General features: G+C 27.1%; 1 protein-coding gene across 6 annotated transcripts in view; it reads left to right on the forward strand.

Moving 5' to 3' along the window:
• Positions 1-1,585: 1,585 nt before the first annotated feature.
• Positions 1,586-16,728, forward strand: part of LOC100168266 (F-actin-monooxygenase Mical) — a 37,265-nt gene continuing 22,122 nt past the window's right edge. For 4 of the 6 annotated variants that reach the window (XM_016802652.2, XM_029489741.1, XM_029489742.1 and 1 more), the window contains exons 1-7: positions 1,587-2,057; positions 14,756-14,942; positions 15,149-15,250; positions 15,311-15,518; positions 15,584-15,694; positions 15,979-16,080; positions 16,194-16,450. In XM_016802652.2, coding sequence (XP_016658141.1) covers positions 14,766-14,942; positions 15,149-15,250; positions 15,311-15,518; positions 15,584-15,694; positions 15,979-16,080; positions 16,194-16,450 — 957 coding nt within the window. In that variant the 5' untranslated portion in view covers positions 1,587-2,057; positions 14,756-14,765. Of the gene's footprint in view, positions 2,058-14,755; positions 14,943-15,148; positions 15,251-15,310; positions 15,519-15,583; positions 15,695-15,978; positions 16,081-16,193; positions 16,451-16,728 lie in introns of all 6 variants that reach the window. The other 2 variants (XM_029489739.1, XM_016802655.2) reach the window with 1 other exon arrangement.

Raw genomic sequence — 16,728 nt, forward strand, 5'->3', positions numbered from 1 at the left:
CCGTCTCCGCGCAGAATCGTTTTTCTTATACAATGATATTATATCATTGAATTCAAATTTAATACCATCCATTATACAGTGACCCACTTGTAATCTACCCTACTGTACAGCAGAGCGACATCCACTTACCCACCTTTTTAAATATTGGCTACTATGAATCCATATATTAAAAACTCATATTTTGATATTTTGGAATACTGGCTATGTATCTTTGAATTTACTTTTAATAGAACCATGGTTATAAAATCTTAATACTAATAAGTAACAATCGTAATTCGTAACAGTCCCGTGAGCAAGGGGCGGGTTTTAGGGGTTCAACCCACCCCTCATATAGTAAAAAAAATATAAATCGTGTTTTTTATTTTTGATCGATTATAATACATAATACGTAGATCCCTCATACCTCTACACCAATAATTAGCAAATATTATATATTATTCACAATATATTTTATAATCTTATTTCTAATAAATAATAACATAATAGCATACCATTATTATTGTGAATAATATATAATATTTGCTAATTATTGATGTAGGTATCTATTATATATATATTTTTTTTTTCATACACCTTCCCCCCACGTCGAAATCCTGCTCACGGGCCTGAGTCGTCACTATATGTACCCAGTACCTAATACTACCTACCGGCAATTAACGGACGGATACAACAGAAAAATAAGGTGTTCTAGGGACGGAGGGGATGACCGCCACCATGTTTTTGTATGCATATTATGAATGTCTTGAACAAATGTGGATTTATAAACCATTAAACACACTTTGTCTTAAACATATTTTGGGGTCCTAATGTCTACAAATGGTTCAAACCGACCCCGAAAGCTGTGAATAGAACAACAATATAAATTGATATCAATACGACACTACAGTAGAATCCGTTTAGTTGGGATTTGGAACACTATACATATGAGGACAAATTGGCAGAGTCATGAACGAAACAATGAATGTATTCGGTTACTTGGGACAGTTGGATAATGGGGACAAATAGATCATCTGATCACCACTCTGTCCCTATTAAACGAACTACTGTAGCAGTATATATTTTTTGTAAATTCAATCAATGTTAGGTATAACTTAAAACTGCGGTATCTAAAAATTAATCCTTGCGATTGCATAGAATTCTAGAACATTATTGTTCTAACTTTTAGATAAATAGTAGTAATTATTTAATATTTAAAAGTAAATACTAAGTACTTGATTTTACGGCTATAGAATAATATAATAGATAAAAAGGAGTGAAATAGTATCTTAGCCGTTATAAATTACACATTTTTATACAGTTATAAATTATGATTGAATATTGATACTTTTGAGTTGTAATATTTAATTGTGTTAGCATTAGGTCTTAGCTAAAATAACATAACAAAATAAATGTAAAATAATTAGAAAAGATGAAAAATGAAAGAAGTAAGAACAAATAAGTAATGACAAATGTCAATATTGAATATTAATAATATACAGTGTGGCCTGGGATTGTGATAACAATAATTAATGGAAGCGTTACAAACTTGTTTGACTGCATTTTAGTCTTAACAATTTACAGCTGCAGCTGCACGCCTGCACTGCAGTCCTCCTCGTGCCGCCCCAGCGTGTTGTTTTCTCTTTTTACTATTGTATTTTTTTATCATAATTCATAACATAGGTAGTACACAGTGGTTGTTGTACTCGGACTATGATTTAATTATTTGTTAATTACTAAATTTTTTTAATGCTATATTTTGCGATCAAAATCTATATTGTATTATAGTCTTTAAAGAATAATTTATATGTTCCTGCTTTTATAGTGCTCATTAGTTAATAATTATACTACTATTTTTGCTTTAATATTTTCATTATCAAATTTTATTTTTTTTTAACAATTAAATGTTTAAATTCAAATATAAATTTTCTTACCTTTCAATGTTTTAATAATATGTGTAAAGCAAATATAATTTACTCATATTTTGTTAACTGTATTACAAGTTATATCCAGAATGTGTCTATATAAATTTGTAATCTTTCTAAATAGCTATATAGCTGTATAAACACAAATATTACCAGGTTAGTATCTTGATTAGTTTAATATACTAAAATTATCATAGTTCATGTTTAGTATATTGTATACAATTTTAAATAAGAAGTGTTGATATAACTGGTGGTTATGTCGTTAGTTTATTTAAATTTGAAACCAATAATGAATTTTTGTACTTATAAAACCATTCTGATAGTTCTAATTGTACTGGGCTTAATTAAAAATATTTGAAATTTATCTAATAACAACAGGTAGCTCATAGCTGGTAGCTGCATTATACATCTAACCTACCTATGTATGATAAAAAAAGTTTTTTCTTACAAAAATTCATATTTTACGGTTATAAAATAAAATAAGATTATGTGTATACCTAATATTTATATCGTAAAGAATAAAACAATTAGGTAAGTACTTATATTATATTCCTTGTGTGAGAATTTTTTTTAAATTGATTTGAAGCATTTGCTATTATTTTAATCAGTTCTTCAATGTCAATGACCACATAATTTTCAATAGGCATTAGTAAGTCTTGTTAAAGATACTTTATTAAAAGTACCCAATTCAAGTAAAGACATTGTAAAAGTTACTCTCTAAAAATGTATTCGAGTACAAATTGGTAGGTACATGTAGGTACAGATATAAAGTAGGTACCTATTGGTACTTTCAACAGTTACCTAATAAAGCAACTGAATTGAGTTATTTCATCATTTTCATTTCAAGTTTTAAAAATTTGTTATACATTTTTTAAATACATATCATACTTTGGATAGTAATTAAAATAATTTGTACAACTACAAAAAATTTAAAAATACATTATTGTTTATTTAAAATATGTATACAACTTGGTAGGTAAGTACTGGTTTTAAAAAATATTTGAATTATTTTACTCAAGTACTTTATAGGACTTGGTTCTAAGTAATATTGGTGTAATGTTAAGCAAAATTTGTTTTTAATACATTTAAGTAAGAGTATAAAATATTCGTAAGCAAGTGGTCTGAGCTGATGACAACAATAATTGTTATATAATTATTATAAACAGACTTATAAAGTACAAATACATTTCATTGGTATGAATACACACATATATCAGTTATCAGTATAAGCTAACCCGCTAACATAAATAACAAATTATTACAATATTATATTTTATTATTATTTATTTTACTGTAGTCTTCAATAATCAACTAAAAAATACTATTTATATTTTGTCTATGACTAAATAGTAAATAGGTATACAAAATTCTGCATTCCAATTTCCAATAAATGTGACATTAGCCTCAATTCTGTGAACCATAGGATAATCAAAATATAAGCTTATTTAAAATTTAAGGATCCTGTTGGATTTTTTACCCAAACAATTTAATTTATTTACTCATTAAAAACCTTTAAGAAAAAATTAGATTGGTGAGTCTGAAACTATTATCATTGATTATAAATACTCTTTATAATCAATGCTATTACTATGGTCATCTATTGAATAATTTAAAATCACATACAAATAGTAAATCTTTACTACTTTTGAAACTATTAGAAACAATATTTGTCAATAAATTAAAATCAATACACCAATAGTAGTCTAATAGTAACACCTAAACAATAGAGATAAGATTGTGTGAACTAATTATTTGAGTATGGCGCAAGAATATGGTACCCACTAACAAATACAATTTCAAATAACGATAATAGCTAAGCTCTATATCTAAAAAAAAGATTTTAATCTGGAATTCAAATGGATGTTAAATATTGATAGTTATTCCATAAAAACGTATATCACAAATGACCCACCTTTAGGCTATAATTATTATATGACTGAACAAAGTCTCATGTATAGTAATAATTATTATTAATTGATAATACTTGTTTATGAAAGTAAGAAAGTAAGTATTTAGTTTAGTTGTTTGAACACTTTTTGTCTGGATTTATTTGACTATCTTAGTATTAGTTAATTGTAAGTTATTTTTACATGAACATTTTTTATAATAATTGGTACCTATTTTAAGAGGATGTCAGCGCACTATTCGTTTTCTTCCTCTGGCCCACGCACAACATAGACAAAACACATTTACGCAAATTCATTTTTTCTATGCGTTTAAATAATCTTAGCGTAAAGTCACCTATTACAAAAAAGATAGAGAATAATATTTTAGAGGGAATGACATATCAATTTTATATTTTATTATTATTTAATTTTGTATTTGACTTTCAAAATAAATAAAAAAAATGTAAATTTAAATGATGTTTAAAGAGACAATATTTAGACAAATCGATATGTCATTCCCTCAAAAGTATTATTATCTATCTTTTTTGTCATGGGTGACTTTACTCTGAGATACTTAAACACATAGAAAAAATGATTTTTCGTAAATGCATTTTGTCTATGTTGCGTGTGAGCCAGAGAGAAAACAAGTAGTGCGCTGACAGCCTCTTAATTTCAAGTTGTAATTTTGTAAAAACATTATATTAGTTAGGTTAGGTTAATGATAATAATTTAATAAGCATGTCATGATTTTAATTTTGTTTTGTAATTTTTCTTTAACATTCTTACATTTATAATTTATAGTCTAGTACAGTGGTTCTTAACCTGTGGTCCTCGGCCCACTGGGGGTCCGCGATACTCATGTCGGGGGTCCGCGGCAGCCTTAACACATAACATATATGCGTCAATAATTAACATGAATGCATTATTACAATATTGTTGGATTATTTTTTTTTTTTCATATATAATATGTAGATTCTACACTAAATAATTCTATTATTAATATTTACTAAGTATGATCAGTTTTCTTGTTCATACGAAATGTAAATGTGTACAGAACTGTAGTCTCGGCAATCTTATATTTACTGCCACCAATAGTGCAGTTGATCAATCGTACTCAATTATGGTTTTATATTACATTTTTATAAAAAATTAATTGTAATAAAATAATTATAAATGTGTATGTATTGTTAAGTCTGCTTATGTTATTTGTTATATAAAATAATTATTATAATTTTGGTTATGATAACATGAGATGTTTTGTAAAAAAAAGGTATTCGAAGGGGGTCCGTGATTTCTAGAAATCTTTTATCAGGGGTTCGTGATCTACAAAAGGTTAAGACCCGCTGGTCTAGTACCTAGGTGCTAATAAATTACTAATGTAAATAAATTTTATTAAAATCAATTAATCATGTAACTCAAGTTGCAGTCTGTTATAAATATTGAAGATCAAATATCTACTCTTATAAAAATTATACATTTAATACTCTGCTATTATTAATAAGTAATAACACATTTGTTTGTTTTATTTTTTTGTCTTACCTAATACCAGTTATGTCCATTGTACAGAGGCTATTACATGAGGCATTGTACAGAGGCTTTTCAAGGGGCTAATAATACGAATCGTCTAAATTGCCTTGACATATCTATATTAATTTGACTATTGATATTTTTGTTTATATTTAAACGTTTCATAACATAACTTATATTAAATAAAATTGTATATGAGCCAGTTATTATAATGGCTTATACTCATTTTAATGAATATAGAAATATTATATTTATTTCTAGACATTTTTATATACGCTTAACAAAATATATTTATTGTGTGTTATTTCAAATGTATAGGTTGGTAACCTTTTGTCCTTTAATAACGTTTTGCTATGCAGGAGGGTTTGTATGACATCATCAACCATACGGGGGTCATCAACATCACTACGCCATTCATTTGGAATTAATTGCCCCATATCACAATAATATACTGCCCTAGACCTTCCTGCATAATGTTCCAGTCTGATCAATTTCGATTTTCGAATCACAATAGAATTAGGTTTATTTATTATTATACACGTACGTTTCCAGCGTGTATCGGTTATAGGTGGTGAATAACAGGAAATCGTCAAATGTAGATTTTAAATGTTTGTTTAATAGTCAACAGATCAGTTATTTTGGTATTATAATGACTAAAATACACGATTTGGACATTTGAACGTAGCTGATTATGTGCCAACTATTTGCACTTTATTGTTACAATCCTAACAAATCCTAAGAATTATTCTGACTAAGATATGGACAAAGAAAAATATTGGTTTTGCCTATTTTTTCTTAGAGACCTTGAGAATTGAGATACCTTAATAGAAGTGCACATGTCAAATTAATTATGCAGTGTAATTATTATTTTCATAAAAATTCGTTTGTATTTATATTTATATATTATTTTTTATTAAAACTAATACAATACAAATACAATTAAAAAAATAAACAATTTTAATTGAATGTATCGTTTGATAACTGATAATTGTTAAATAATGTTCACAGTGTTTCACACGCGTATTTTAATAATTGATTCTTGTAATTGTATTATTGATCAATTGGCCTTGAATGTTTGTTTTTCATTTTTTCAAACTGTATTATTCTGTTCAAAAGTAGAGCAAAATAAAATAGGACGAAAACTCGGTATTTTTATCTGAATAAAAGTAGTGTAAACGATTTTTTCATCGTTTCATGGAATGACTAGCAAGTAGCAGTGTGCTCTATTACTATTGCAGTATTTATAGCAGAAGATACGAGTCACAAAATGTCCTACTTTTTATGGTAAAAACCCTAGTGACGTAGTGATCATGGCTACAACTTATTTATCCATGGTAGTTTTCAAAAAATCGTGTTAAATATAATTGTTAACCTATAAACATTATTGTATTATGCACTTTCGACTATAGACATAATATTATGCCTATAGATTAGTTCTTTGTTCATTTATTTAAAATTTTTAAGAGTGAAATTGAATTTAAAATTTGAAAGTGAAATTATTAAAAATACCTAATGATAGATATATTAATCGAAACATTAATAATTTTTATAAATCTATAACACTCTTTTTCAAACTAATAAACTTGAATATCAGTTTTGAAAAATACATAACAATTAACCCTATATGTATGTGTTTTAGACGGGATGTAATACATAATTTAAAACTCGGGATGTTTAGTCACAACCCACAAGACGTTGGTAAACCAATTTAAATAAAGAAGCTCTATTCAGACCCGCCCATAATAAACAAGGCATTGTGATGAACACCTGTCAAACAAAAATATTGATTCGAAAAGTCTTCTTCAATAATGAAATTGTATTGATGTGTTTTCAAGGTCATAGTTTATAAATATTTGCTCTGCAGTTCGTTTAACGTGACTAATTAATTTAAAACTCATATTCACATGATATATCATCTATATCTATCTTATCTGGATTATTAGAAAGCGAGTAATTATCATTATCGTAGCTGATCTCTCTTTATTCTGGTTTTATATTTGCACACAAAATAATAAACTAAAATTCAATCTCAATTTCTCGTTGTATATTTCGAGATGTTCCTCAAGCTGAACAAAGTTATCTGAAAAAAATCTTATAATAATAATGAAAAAAAAATGTAATGGAACTAATTACAGAAAATTACGGTACAAATATACGATTGCAGTTACAATTCGTTCTTATTATAAGAATGAATTATATGGTCTGATTACCTATGTCCTACAGTAATGCTTTTCCTCTAATATTTGTGATGTGCTTATTTCAACTCGTTTTAATGAATTCAGAACAAATTAACTATATAATATACCTAGTTAATATTTTCTTGAAAACATAAAGCTATTATCATAATAAATAATAATTGTATTATTGAACTACATACAGTGGTGATTCATTAAACTTAAAATTTTAGAAAAACACGTTTATGAATATATTTTTTCTTACATAACTAAGTCGTTACAAAACAATATTTTCGGGAAAAATTATATTTTTACTATTTTTTATTATCACTTTTTAAAAAGTTTTTCAGTATGTTGAACGACAACATTCATTTTTAATTTCATATTCCTAAGCAGAATATTATTCGAAGTCTTACAGTTCATAAAATGTATCGGATTTTCAGACAAATCAAATTTCAGAGACGCGTAGTTTATTAATTAGTATGTAATAGCCTATTTAAAATTTTGATAAGCGGTGTAGTGGACCAACATTTTGAGGGGTACCGGTTGTTTAAAATTTAAATATTTATAAATTATAACTTTTACAGTTAAAAATTTTAATTTGTAAATCGTCTGATTTTAGTTCGTTTAATAATAATAATTTGTCTATCGTGCTAAATTAAAAATGTTTTTTTCTAGTAACTGTTGGGTTTCGGGGATATTTGTTAAAAACTCCCACTATTTTATCTTAAATTATACTTTGCACTTAAACATAATATTTAATTAACTAGGTATGTACGATTTACAGTTTTTTTTATAGAGTTCAAAATTGTTGTGTGTACTGTTTTTAATGATGTGTTTTTTGTAATTTATCTACAATATCCCTTTTTTTAGTTTTTTTCGTATGGAAGAAGTCCACCATAAGTTGAATATAGCCTTATCAATAAGTGAGAAATTTAAATTTGTCGTTTCAAGTTTTTCAATTGTTTTTAAAACATTAATACAAATTTAAAACATTTCAATCTACGCCTGGAAAATGTTTTGTTTTTTCTGGTCGTTAATTTTTAAACGTTCTAATATTAGTTACAAAAAATTGATTCTATGAATAATACTTTTATATTTTGTATTAATGAAAATTAAAATGTACTTATATTAGGTAATAGGTTTTAATACTTGATATCTTTATACGAGATTAATGTCTAAATGTAAAATATCTCAAAAATGTTGACCCGGAATTTATTTTAATGATATACGTTTCAATGTATATTCATTATTCATTGTACAATAACATAATATACCTACTACAGATATTACAAAATAACATTATTTTAAACTTAGTTGTGTGCCATTGTTATTTATTACAGGATAATTTTTAGATTTCTTCAATGATATAATTTTAGTCTATTCTTTTGATTGAAAATTTATACTTGAATACAAGGATATTATTTATACATTTATTTTAAATTCTTGATAATCGATATCCGTGGTTCTTAACCGGTGTGTTAAGGTTGAGAACCACTAGTTATCAGTGGCGGATACAGAGAAATGGTTGGGGGGAAGAAAACTGTCAATATTTTAATATGTTTTTTTTTATAATTTAGTTTTTAATTGTATATAATTGTTTAGAAATATGGATTGGGAGAGGGTACTGCCTGTAGCCGCCCCATACTAGTTGGGAAACAATGATTTTAAATTTGAAGAGACTTGTTTCTATTTTACCTTATTTTTGTATTTTAGATTCTTTGCTGCAGATGTATTTGTTGATCTTACAATATGTGTCAAAAATTAAAAAAATGTAGTGAAAGTCAAAAAGCTAAAAATATATTACAAAAATGTATAGTTCCTTATAATAATATTGCTCATATAGGTACCAGTTAAAAAATATCGAACAATTTACGCGCGAGTTTAAAGTTTAAATGTCGACAAATGTTGTCAAAATTACAAATTATTTTATTTAAAAATTGATACATTTTTTTATTTAATTGGGCTTGAGAATTCACATAACAACTCATAAATTGATCTTACAGCAATTAAAAATATTCGAAAATATATTAACTCGGTATTTTTTTATAGGCATCTGAAGCATACATTTTGATGAAATTGGGTATTAGGTTGGTATTTTAATCTTTGATGTAATTTAAAATTATCTTACTCCATCCTACTTAATTCATCTTAAATATACTTACAGACCTTATTTTCAAATCCTTGATATTTTTTGTACTACTTAAGGAGTGTCTTGCAGTTGGGATACAAACTTCTGTTTTTCTAATGAGAACTTTCCTTTTCCACTTAGTTAGTTCCTATCCTACTTAGTTATTTTTTCTGAAAATATAGACGTCAGAATCAAAACTGCTTGAGTAGTTTTCGATTTTTTGATCTTTGTTTTCTAAGGATAATAGGTCCATAATTATTGGTTTGTATTGTTCGTAAGATATGGAGGCTATGGCAGTTTTTAAAACTAATTCAAAGATTATTATCCTTAGTTCAAACATTTAAATATCTGAGAAACTACTCATTTTCAAAAATGATATCCACTAAATAATTTACAGTAAAAAGGGAAGAAAGAGGGTTTCTCATAACCTTATTTGAAAAAAGAAGTGTATAGACAGCTAGTAGTATTATAATTGTAATAATTTATTGTATATTATCGTTTTCTATTCACAAAGTTTTAAAAATATTAAGACTAATTATTTTAAGCTATGAACATTAAACATTTAAGAGGCTGTCAGCGCACTATTTGTTTTCTCTCTGGCTCACACGCAACATAGACAAAATGCATTTACGAAAAATCATTTTTTCTAAGTGTTTAAGTAATCTTAGAGTAAAGTCACCTATGACAAAATAGATAGAGAATAATAATTTTGAGGGAATGACATATCGATTTGTCTAAATATTGTCTCAAAACAATTTAAACATTATTTAAATTTACAACATTTTTTTATTTATTTTGAAAGTCGAATACAAAGTCAAATAATAATAAAATATGAAATCGATATGTCATTCCCTCTAAAATGTTATTCTCTATCTTTTTTGTAATAGGTGACTTTACTGTAAGATTGCTTAAACGCATAGAAAAAATGATTTTGCTTAAATGCGTTTTGTCTATGTTGCGCGTGGGCCAGAGAGAGAAAACGAATAGTGCGCTGACATCCTCTTAAGCTAAACCATGAACCTATTCACCATTCTACGGCACGATCGACGTCGGGCGTCGTATTGGCTTATAAGTTTTTTTTAAGAAGACGTCGTTATAATAGTATTATTTATACTATCTAGGTAGTGTTGTCATCGTTCACATAATACATTTCTGTTAAGCAGAATCAATCTGTGTTGTTAGCTTTAAATCTTTAATATTAGAGTACCTAAATTTACCTATTATCAAACTTAAGTTAAAAACGATATCTGTATTTGTACAATGTTTTTTACGATATTTTAATTCAGTTTAAGAATATTAGAATTCAAGTATAATTTACACGCTCCTATTATCAAACCTAATACGTAGTAAGAACATTATTTTTTGTTCTCAAGTTGATGTTTCACGAAAATTATTTATGTTTATCTATGTTTAAGCAACTTATGAACAATTTTAAATATTAATATTTTAAATACCCATTCCCATTCGTTTAAAAATCTAAACATCATACAAATCCAACGAGGAACAGAGAACACTTAAGAGGTGGTCACATCCGCACGTGTTGTCAGTGGCAGATCCCGGAGAAGTGTAAAGGGGGCATCTGCCCCCCACCAATTGCCGTAGTTTCCCTTTGATCTATACTGTTTTTAGCCAATTATGTAACAAATGTATGTACTTTTTGTATTTTTGTCACCTCCATACCCCCGCCAAAATTAAGCCCTGGATCCTCAACTGCGTGTTGTCTCGGTTGTACAAATGTATAACATAAGAAAAACTGTATTGCGCGGGACACCTTTTCTCATTCTGTATTTATAGTAGAATTACCAAAATACCACAACGTATAGAGAAGAACTTTATCCGTGTCGTAATGTTTTGTTTTTTTTTTTTGATAGCGCTAACCAATAATTTTTAACAATTAAATAAAAAAAATAAAAAAAAACTGATGTTCTCAAACGAATAACTTTAAATGCATTTATGTTATTCGAATAATAAAACTACTATGACACAGATTAAGTTCTTCCCTGTGTGTTGTGGAATTTTGGTAATCTCTATATATTATAAAAGAGAATCCTCTTTTTTGTATGTACGCGCATATCTCGAAAAGTAGGTACTCTTAAAAGGATTTTAATACGGTTTTCACTGATAGATCGTTCGAGTCACGTGGAAGGTTTAATGTATTATTTTTCCTGGAAAAATGAATTGGGTGGCCACTGGAGGAGGTGCTCAAACAAGGATGATTTACGATGGAAATTTTTGTTTATAAGTGGTGGCTATTGGTTATAGGAGAAATAATTAGTAGAAATTAGTATTTTATTTGTATTTTGTATATTGGTTGCCATTAATAGTTAATCGGGCAGATCAGGTACAAGCATGCATGAAATTGAATTTTCGCACATTGCCTATCAAGGTGGCTGAGTTGCACTTTAAATATTAGAAAACATACATTTTGAAATTACTTATGAATCGTAATAGCATTAAAGCAGAAAAAAATAGAGTGAATTGTGTATTAGTAGTTTGTATTTTCAAATTTGAGTAAAAGTATAGTCAAACATTTTTTAAATCTTATACTTTTGATTTACCGAGACGAATAAACAATTCTTTTAATTAATTTTAACATTACACTGACAAATTTGACCTTCAAGAAATTAAATAACAGACTACAGATAATTTACATTTTAAGCCCACGAATTTTAATAACGTTGAAACAAGGTAAGATTAAAATTCAATTGTATTTCCAGTTTAATAAAAAAAATATATTCCAATCAATTCATCTTCAAACTAAACCGATCTTTATAAATCACCAAGTATAAAATTCATAATACTAAATGAAAGCGTGTATAATACCAAATTTAAAAATACACTGATTCACTGCATATTTTGATTACTAGTTTAAATAAAACTCCGTCACAACTAATTTTGACTAACAAATGTTCTCAATATTTTCAATACGAAAATATGTTTTTGTATTACATGCTTCTTGTTAGACGTCGGCGCTATAGAATATAGATAGTAAATAAGTCAAAACAAATCTATTTCATAACAAATTTAGTGAAGAAATGTCTAAACTATGAGAAAATCTATAAAATAATATACTGTTATAAAATGATTACTAACTTATATAGTAATTCTACCGTCTATAATTCGTAGATTGAGAAAAAATGGAAGTTATGCATGATAACTGTAATTCTTGTAAGTTAAAAATAACATACTATACAAATGGGGGCCACGTTTAGTTTTGCACATACAATTTTAACTACCTTAAAAACGGCTCTCCGGCTCTCTCTCATAATTAAAGCATCCCCTAGTGGCCTTTTATCCCAAGTGAGTATTAATTTTATGAGTTGCCATTTTGTTTTTACTTTTTAAGATATTATGTAATGCCAAGCCAAGATGCATAAACAGTCACCTATAATTTAATTAATGTCAAGTAAAACTCTATTTAAGTAATAAGTATTAGATTTATATATAGTATAATATACAGTATATACAGGTTTCATAAAAACTTCTCCTGACGAACACCTCCAAATAACGGACTGCTTTTGGGAACAAACTACAAAGGTTTCACTGTAATATAAATTGTACAATAGGTCAAAATAACATAACAACTAACGTTTATGAAATAAGTCTTAAACATTTTATATAAAATTATGTAAAAGGCGATGACACATCTTATACATTTGTACTATACGTAAATACGTAATACGTAAATTAAATGTTTAAAATATTACGGTAATTAAATCAATCGTTCACATGTACGTAATTCAAAAACAACTAGAAATACGAGGGCGTACTTATAAATCCCACACGAATACACGATTCAAGAAGAAAAATTCAGGCAGCAATTTATTATTTTCTTTATCAACCACATGTGTTATGTATATATATTTTCATGAAACACAAAACACACGTCAAATAAAACTGAATGAGTAGGTATAGCTAAAATAATGACGCCAAGAACCAAATTAGAATATTACAAGCCATGAATAACGACCTAAATCTCATTAATACTATATAGCTAAACCGAATAATCTATATAAACTATTATATGGATACACCTACCTTTATTTAAATTACCCACAACGACGACAGCCCTTTAAACTCGAGTATGCTCACAAAAGGGAAACTTAAATTATCAATAGATCGTACAAAATTATCAAATTATCAAATTTCCAGCGTTTTGAGAGTAATGAGACGAAAATAGTGTCCGGAAAAATGTCATCTGGCCTTGTGCCACACGCATAGCAATCAATGGATGCCAAACTATCTAGGACATTACTGATTGTGTTAATTTAACAAGACTAAAAATGATGTTCGGGTCCTTATATTCGATGAATTATTCTCTCCTATAGTTATTTTGTACTAATTAAATGTTTAAAGAAATTAGGAATTGACACATTTACTGTCACTTATTGATACGTTTATGCTAACAAATAAAGTTTTACCAACCTTTTAAGTTTAAAAATAATATATAAAGAAAGATATCGAACGTAAAAGTATAAAACATAGAAAAAACTATAAAATCAGAAAAAGAAAATTTAAAAGAAGGTGGGTAGTGGGTATTTTTCTGTAGGTACATCAGGTCTGAGTCGTGTGGGTTACTGTAATGGATTTGTTAACTCTGAATTCAATGATATAATATACGAAAAACAATTCTGAGCGTATACGATTAAAAATTGGTAACATAATTCATAATCAATTACAGCAAGACTAAGTAAAACAGTTGTAATTGAAAATCAAATAATAAAGATTCATGTTTATAATATGCCTTAATATGCTTTTATACATTAATTTTAATATTACCCATAATCTCCACCTTACGAATTGTATTTAGACGTGTACAGACATTACAGACAATACAGTTTGAATCTTAACATGCTGACTCCTTTGTGTCCTTTTTTGTTGTTAACACATAATCAAATTATTTTATTTATTGACACAAAATGCTTCAGTATTTTGTTTTTAAATTGGTATATTGTTCAGTGAACATTAATTGATAGATGTTTTTATGTTATAAAACAATTTAACTACACTATATTTGTATTATAATCAATTTCACAATAAACATAAAATATGAGTAAAATTAATTTTTCTTTTACTTTATAAAATTAAAATTAGGTTATTTGACTTGTTATTATTTAATTTTTCTGTTTTGTTTAGAACTTGAATAATGGCATCACACTATCGTAAAACTCTTCCATCGGCTGATGCAGCGTTAGCATCAGAAGTTTTTGATCGTTTTTGTACTGCTTCTACAATGAAGACTATTCTTGGTCATTTTCGACATCTATGTGAAATATTATGCATCAAGCCTACTAATTTTCCTCAATTTTATCCAAAACTTAAGGTAAGTTTTTAATTGTATAATTTAAGAGTTTAATTACCTATGTTAATTTATTATTGTTTATTTAAATGTGTAGGTAAATTATATCATTTTTATTTATATAATTTTAATTTTAGAGTATTAATTAATTATTATTAATTACAACTGAATTAGATATACATTCTTTATATTTAAAGTTTTTATTAAAATTGTAATCTATTATTTTCTAGTCTATGCTATGTTCATGGAAAGCAAAAGCTTTATGGAATAAATTTGATAAAAAAGCTAGTCACAAGTGTTATAATCGTGGAAAAACTTGTATGAATACTAGGGTAAATTTAAATTCTATTACAATTTATTATTTTCTAAACAAACTTAAATAAATTATTTAGGTTTTAATAATTGGTTCGGGGCCATGCGGATTACGTGCTGCTATCGAAGCTCAGCTTTTGGGTGCTAAAGTAGTTGTAGTGGAAAAAAGAGATCGTCTCTCAAGGAATAATGTCCTTCATCTTTGGCCATTTGTTATTCAAGACTTAAAGTTGCTTGGTGCAAAAAAATTTTTTGGTAAATTTTGTGCTGGTGCTATTGATCATATAAGTAAGATACAAATATTGGTTAATGTTATTAATTTTGATTTCTAATAACTACAATTATTTTCACAGGTATTAGGCAGCTTCAATGTATTTTGCTAAAAGTTTCATTAATCTTGGGTGTTGAAATTCACGAAGGTGTTAGTTTTGATTCACTTTCTCCACCACCCGATAATGATGAAAGTATGTTTTAATTTAATTAATATAGTTTCAAATTTCAATTCTATATTGTACATAGTATACAGTGCACACATACCCATATGTATAGGTTTGCATCAATATCAATGTTCAGACAAGTGTTCTATTTCATTTAAATAATGTATTTTGTTACCAGAAGTCACAAATCTCAGCTTTTACAGTTTTCAAACCCATAATTTATAATTTATTATTTTATAACCATATAATATAATCATATGCTTTTTCCGAAAAACTATTGATTTTTGTATTTTTTTTTTTTTAAACAATAGAAATCGGATGGAGAGCTATCTTTAGCCCATCAGATCATCCTGTTTCTCAGTATGAATTTGATGTTCTTATTGGTGCTGATGGCAAACGGAATACATTGGAAGGTATGTACCTCGATTGGACAAAAATAAACTATCATTTTATGACCAAACATTTGTCTGCTGTTTTAGTATGTTGTTACTTAATTTTTATGATTCTTTTTTATTTAACTATTTAGGTTTTAAAAGAAAAGAATTTCGCGGTAGGTTAGCTATTGCCATCACTGCTAATTTTATAAACAAACACACGGAAGCTGAAGCAAGAGTGGAAGAAATATCTGGAGTTGCTTTCATATTCAATCAAAAATTTTTTAAAGATCTTTATCGGGAGACAGGAATTGATTTGGAAAATATTGTTTATTATAAAGACGAAACTCATTATTTTGTTATGACTGCCAAAAAGCATAGTTTGATAGATAAAGGTGTCATATTAAATGTATGTATCTAAAAAGATCACATTTATTATAATAATAGAAATTCAAATATTTGTATAACTGAAAATGTGTAGTAACTAGAGATCTGAATAAGTTTATCATAAAATATATAATGTTTCATGTTGTTAAAAATAGGCAATATATTCTCTTAATATTCTTTTAACACAACAGATGTTATATAAATTATAAATGCCTATAGTATCTGAAATCGCCCATTGAAATAGTTTTTTCTTCCAAAATAATGCGTGTTCATTTTAATAATTATAATTTTTTTATGGTT

The sequence above is a fragment of the Acyrthosiphon pisum genome, chromosome A2 (assembly GCF_005508785.2).
Source record: "Acyrthosiphon pisum isolate AL4f chromosome A2, pea_aphid_22Mar2018_4r6ur, whole genome shotgun sequence".
Lineage (NCBI taxonomy): Eukaryota > Metazoa > Arthropoda > Insecta > Hemiptera > Aphididae > Acyrthosiphon > Acyrthosiphon pisum.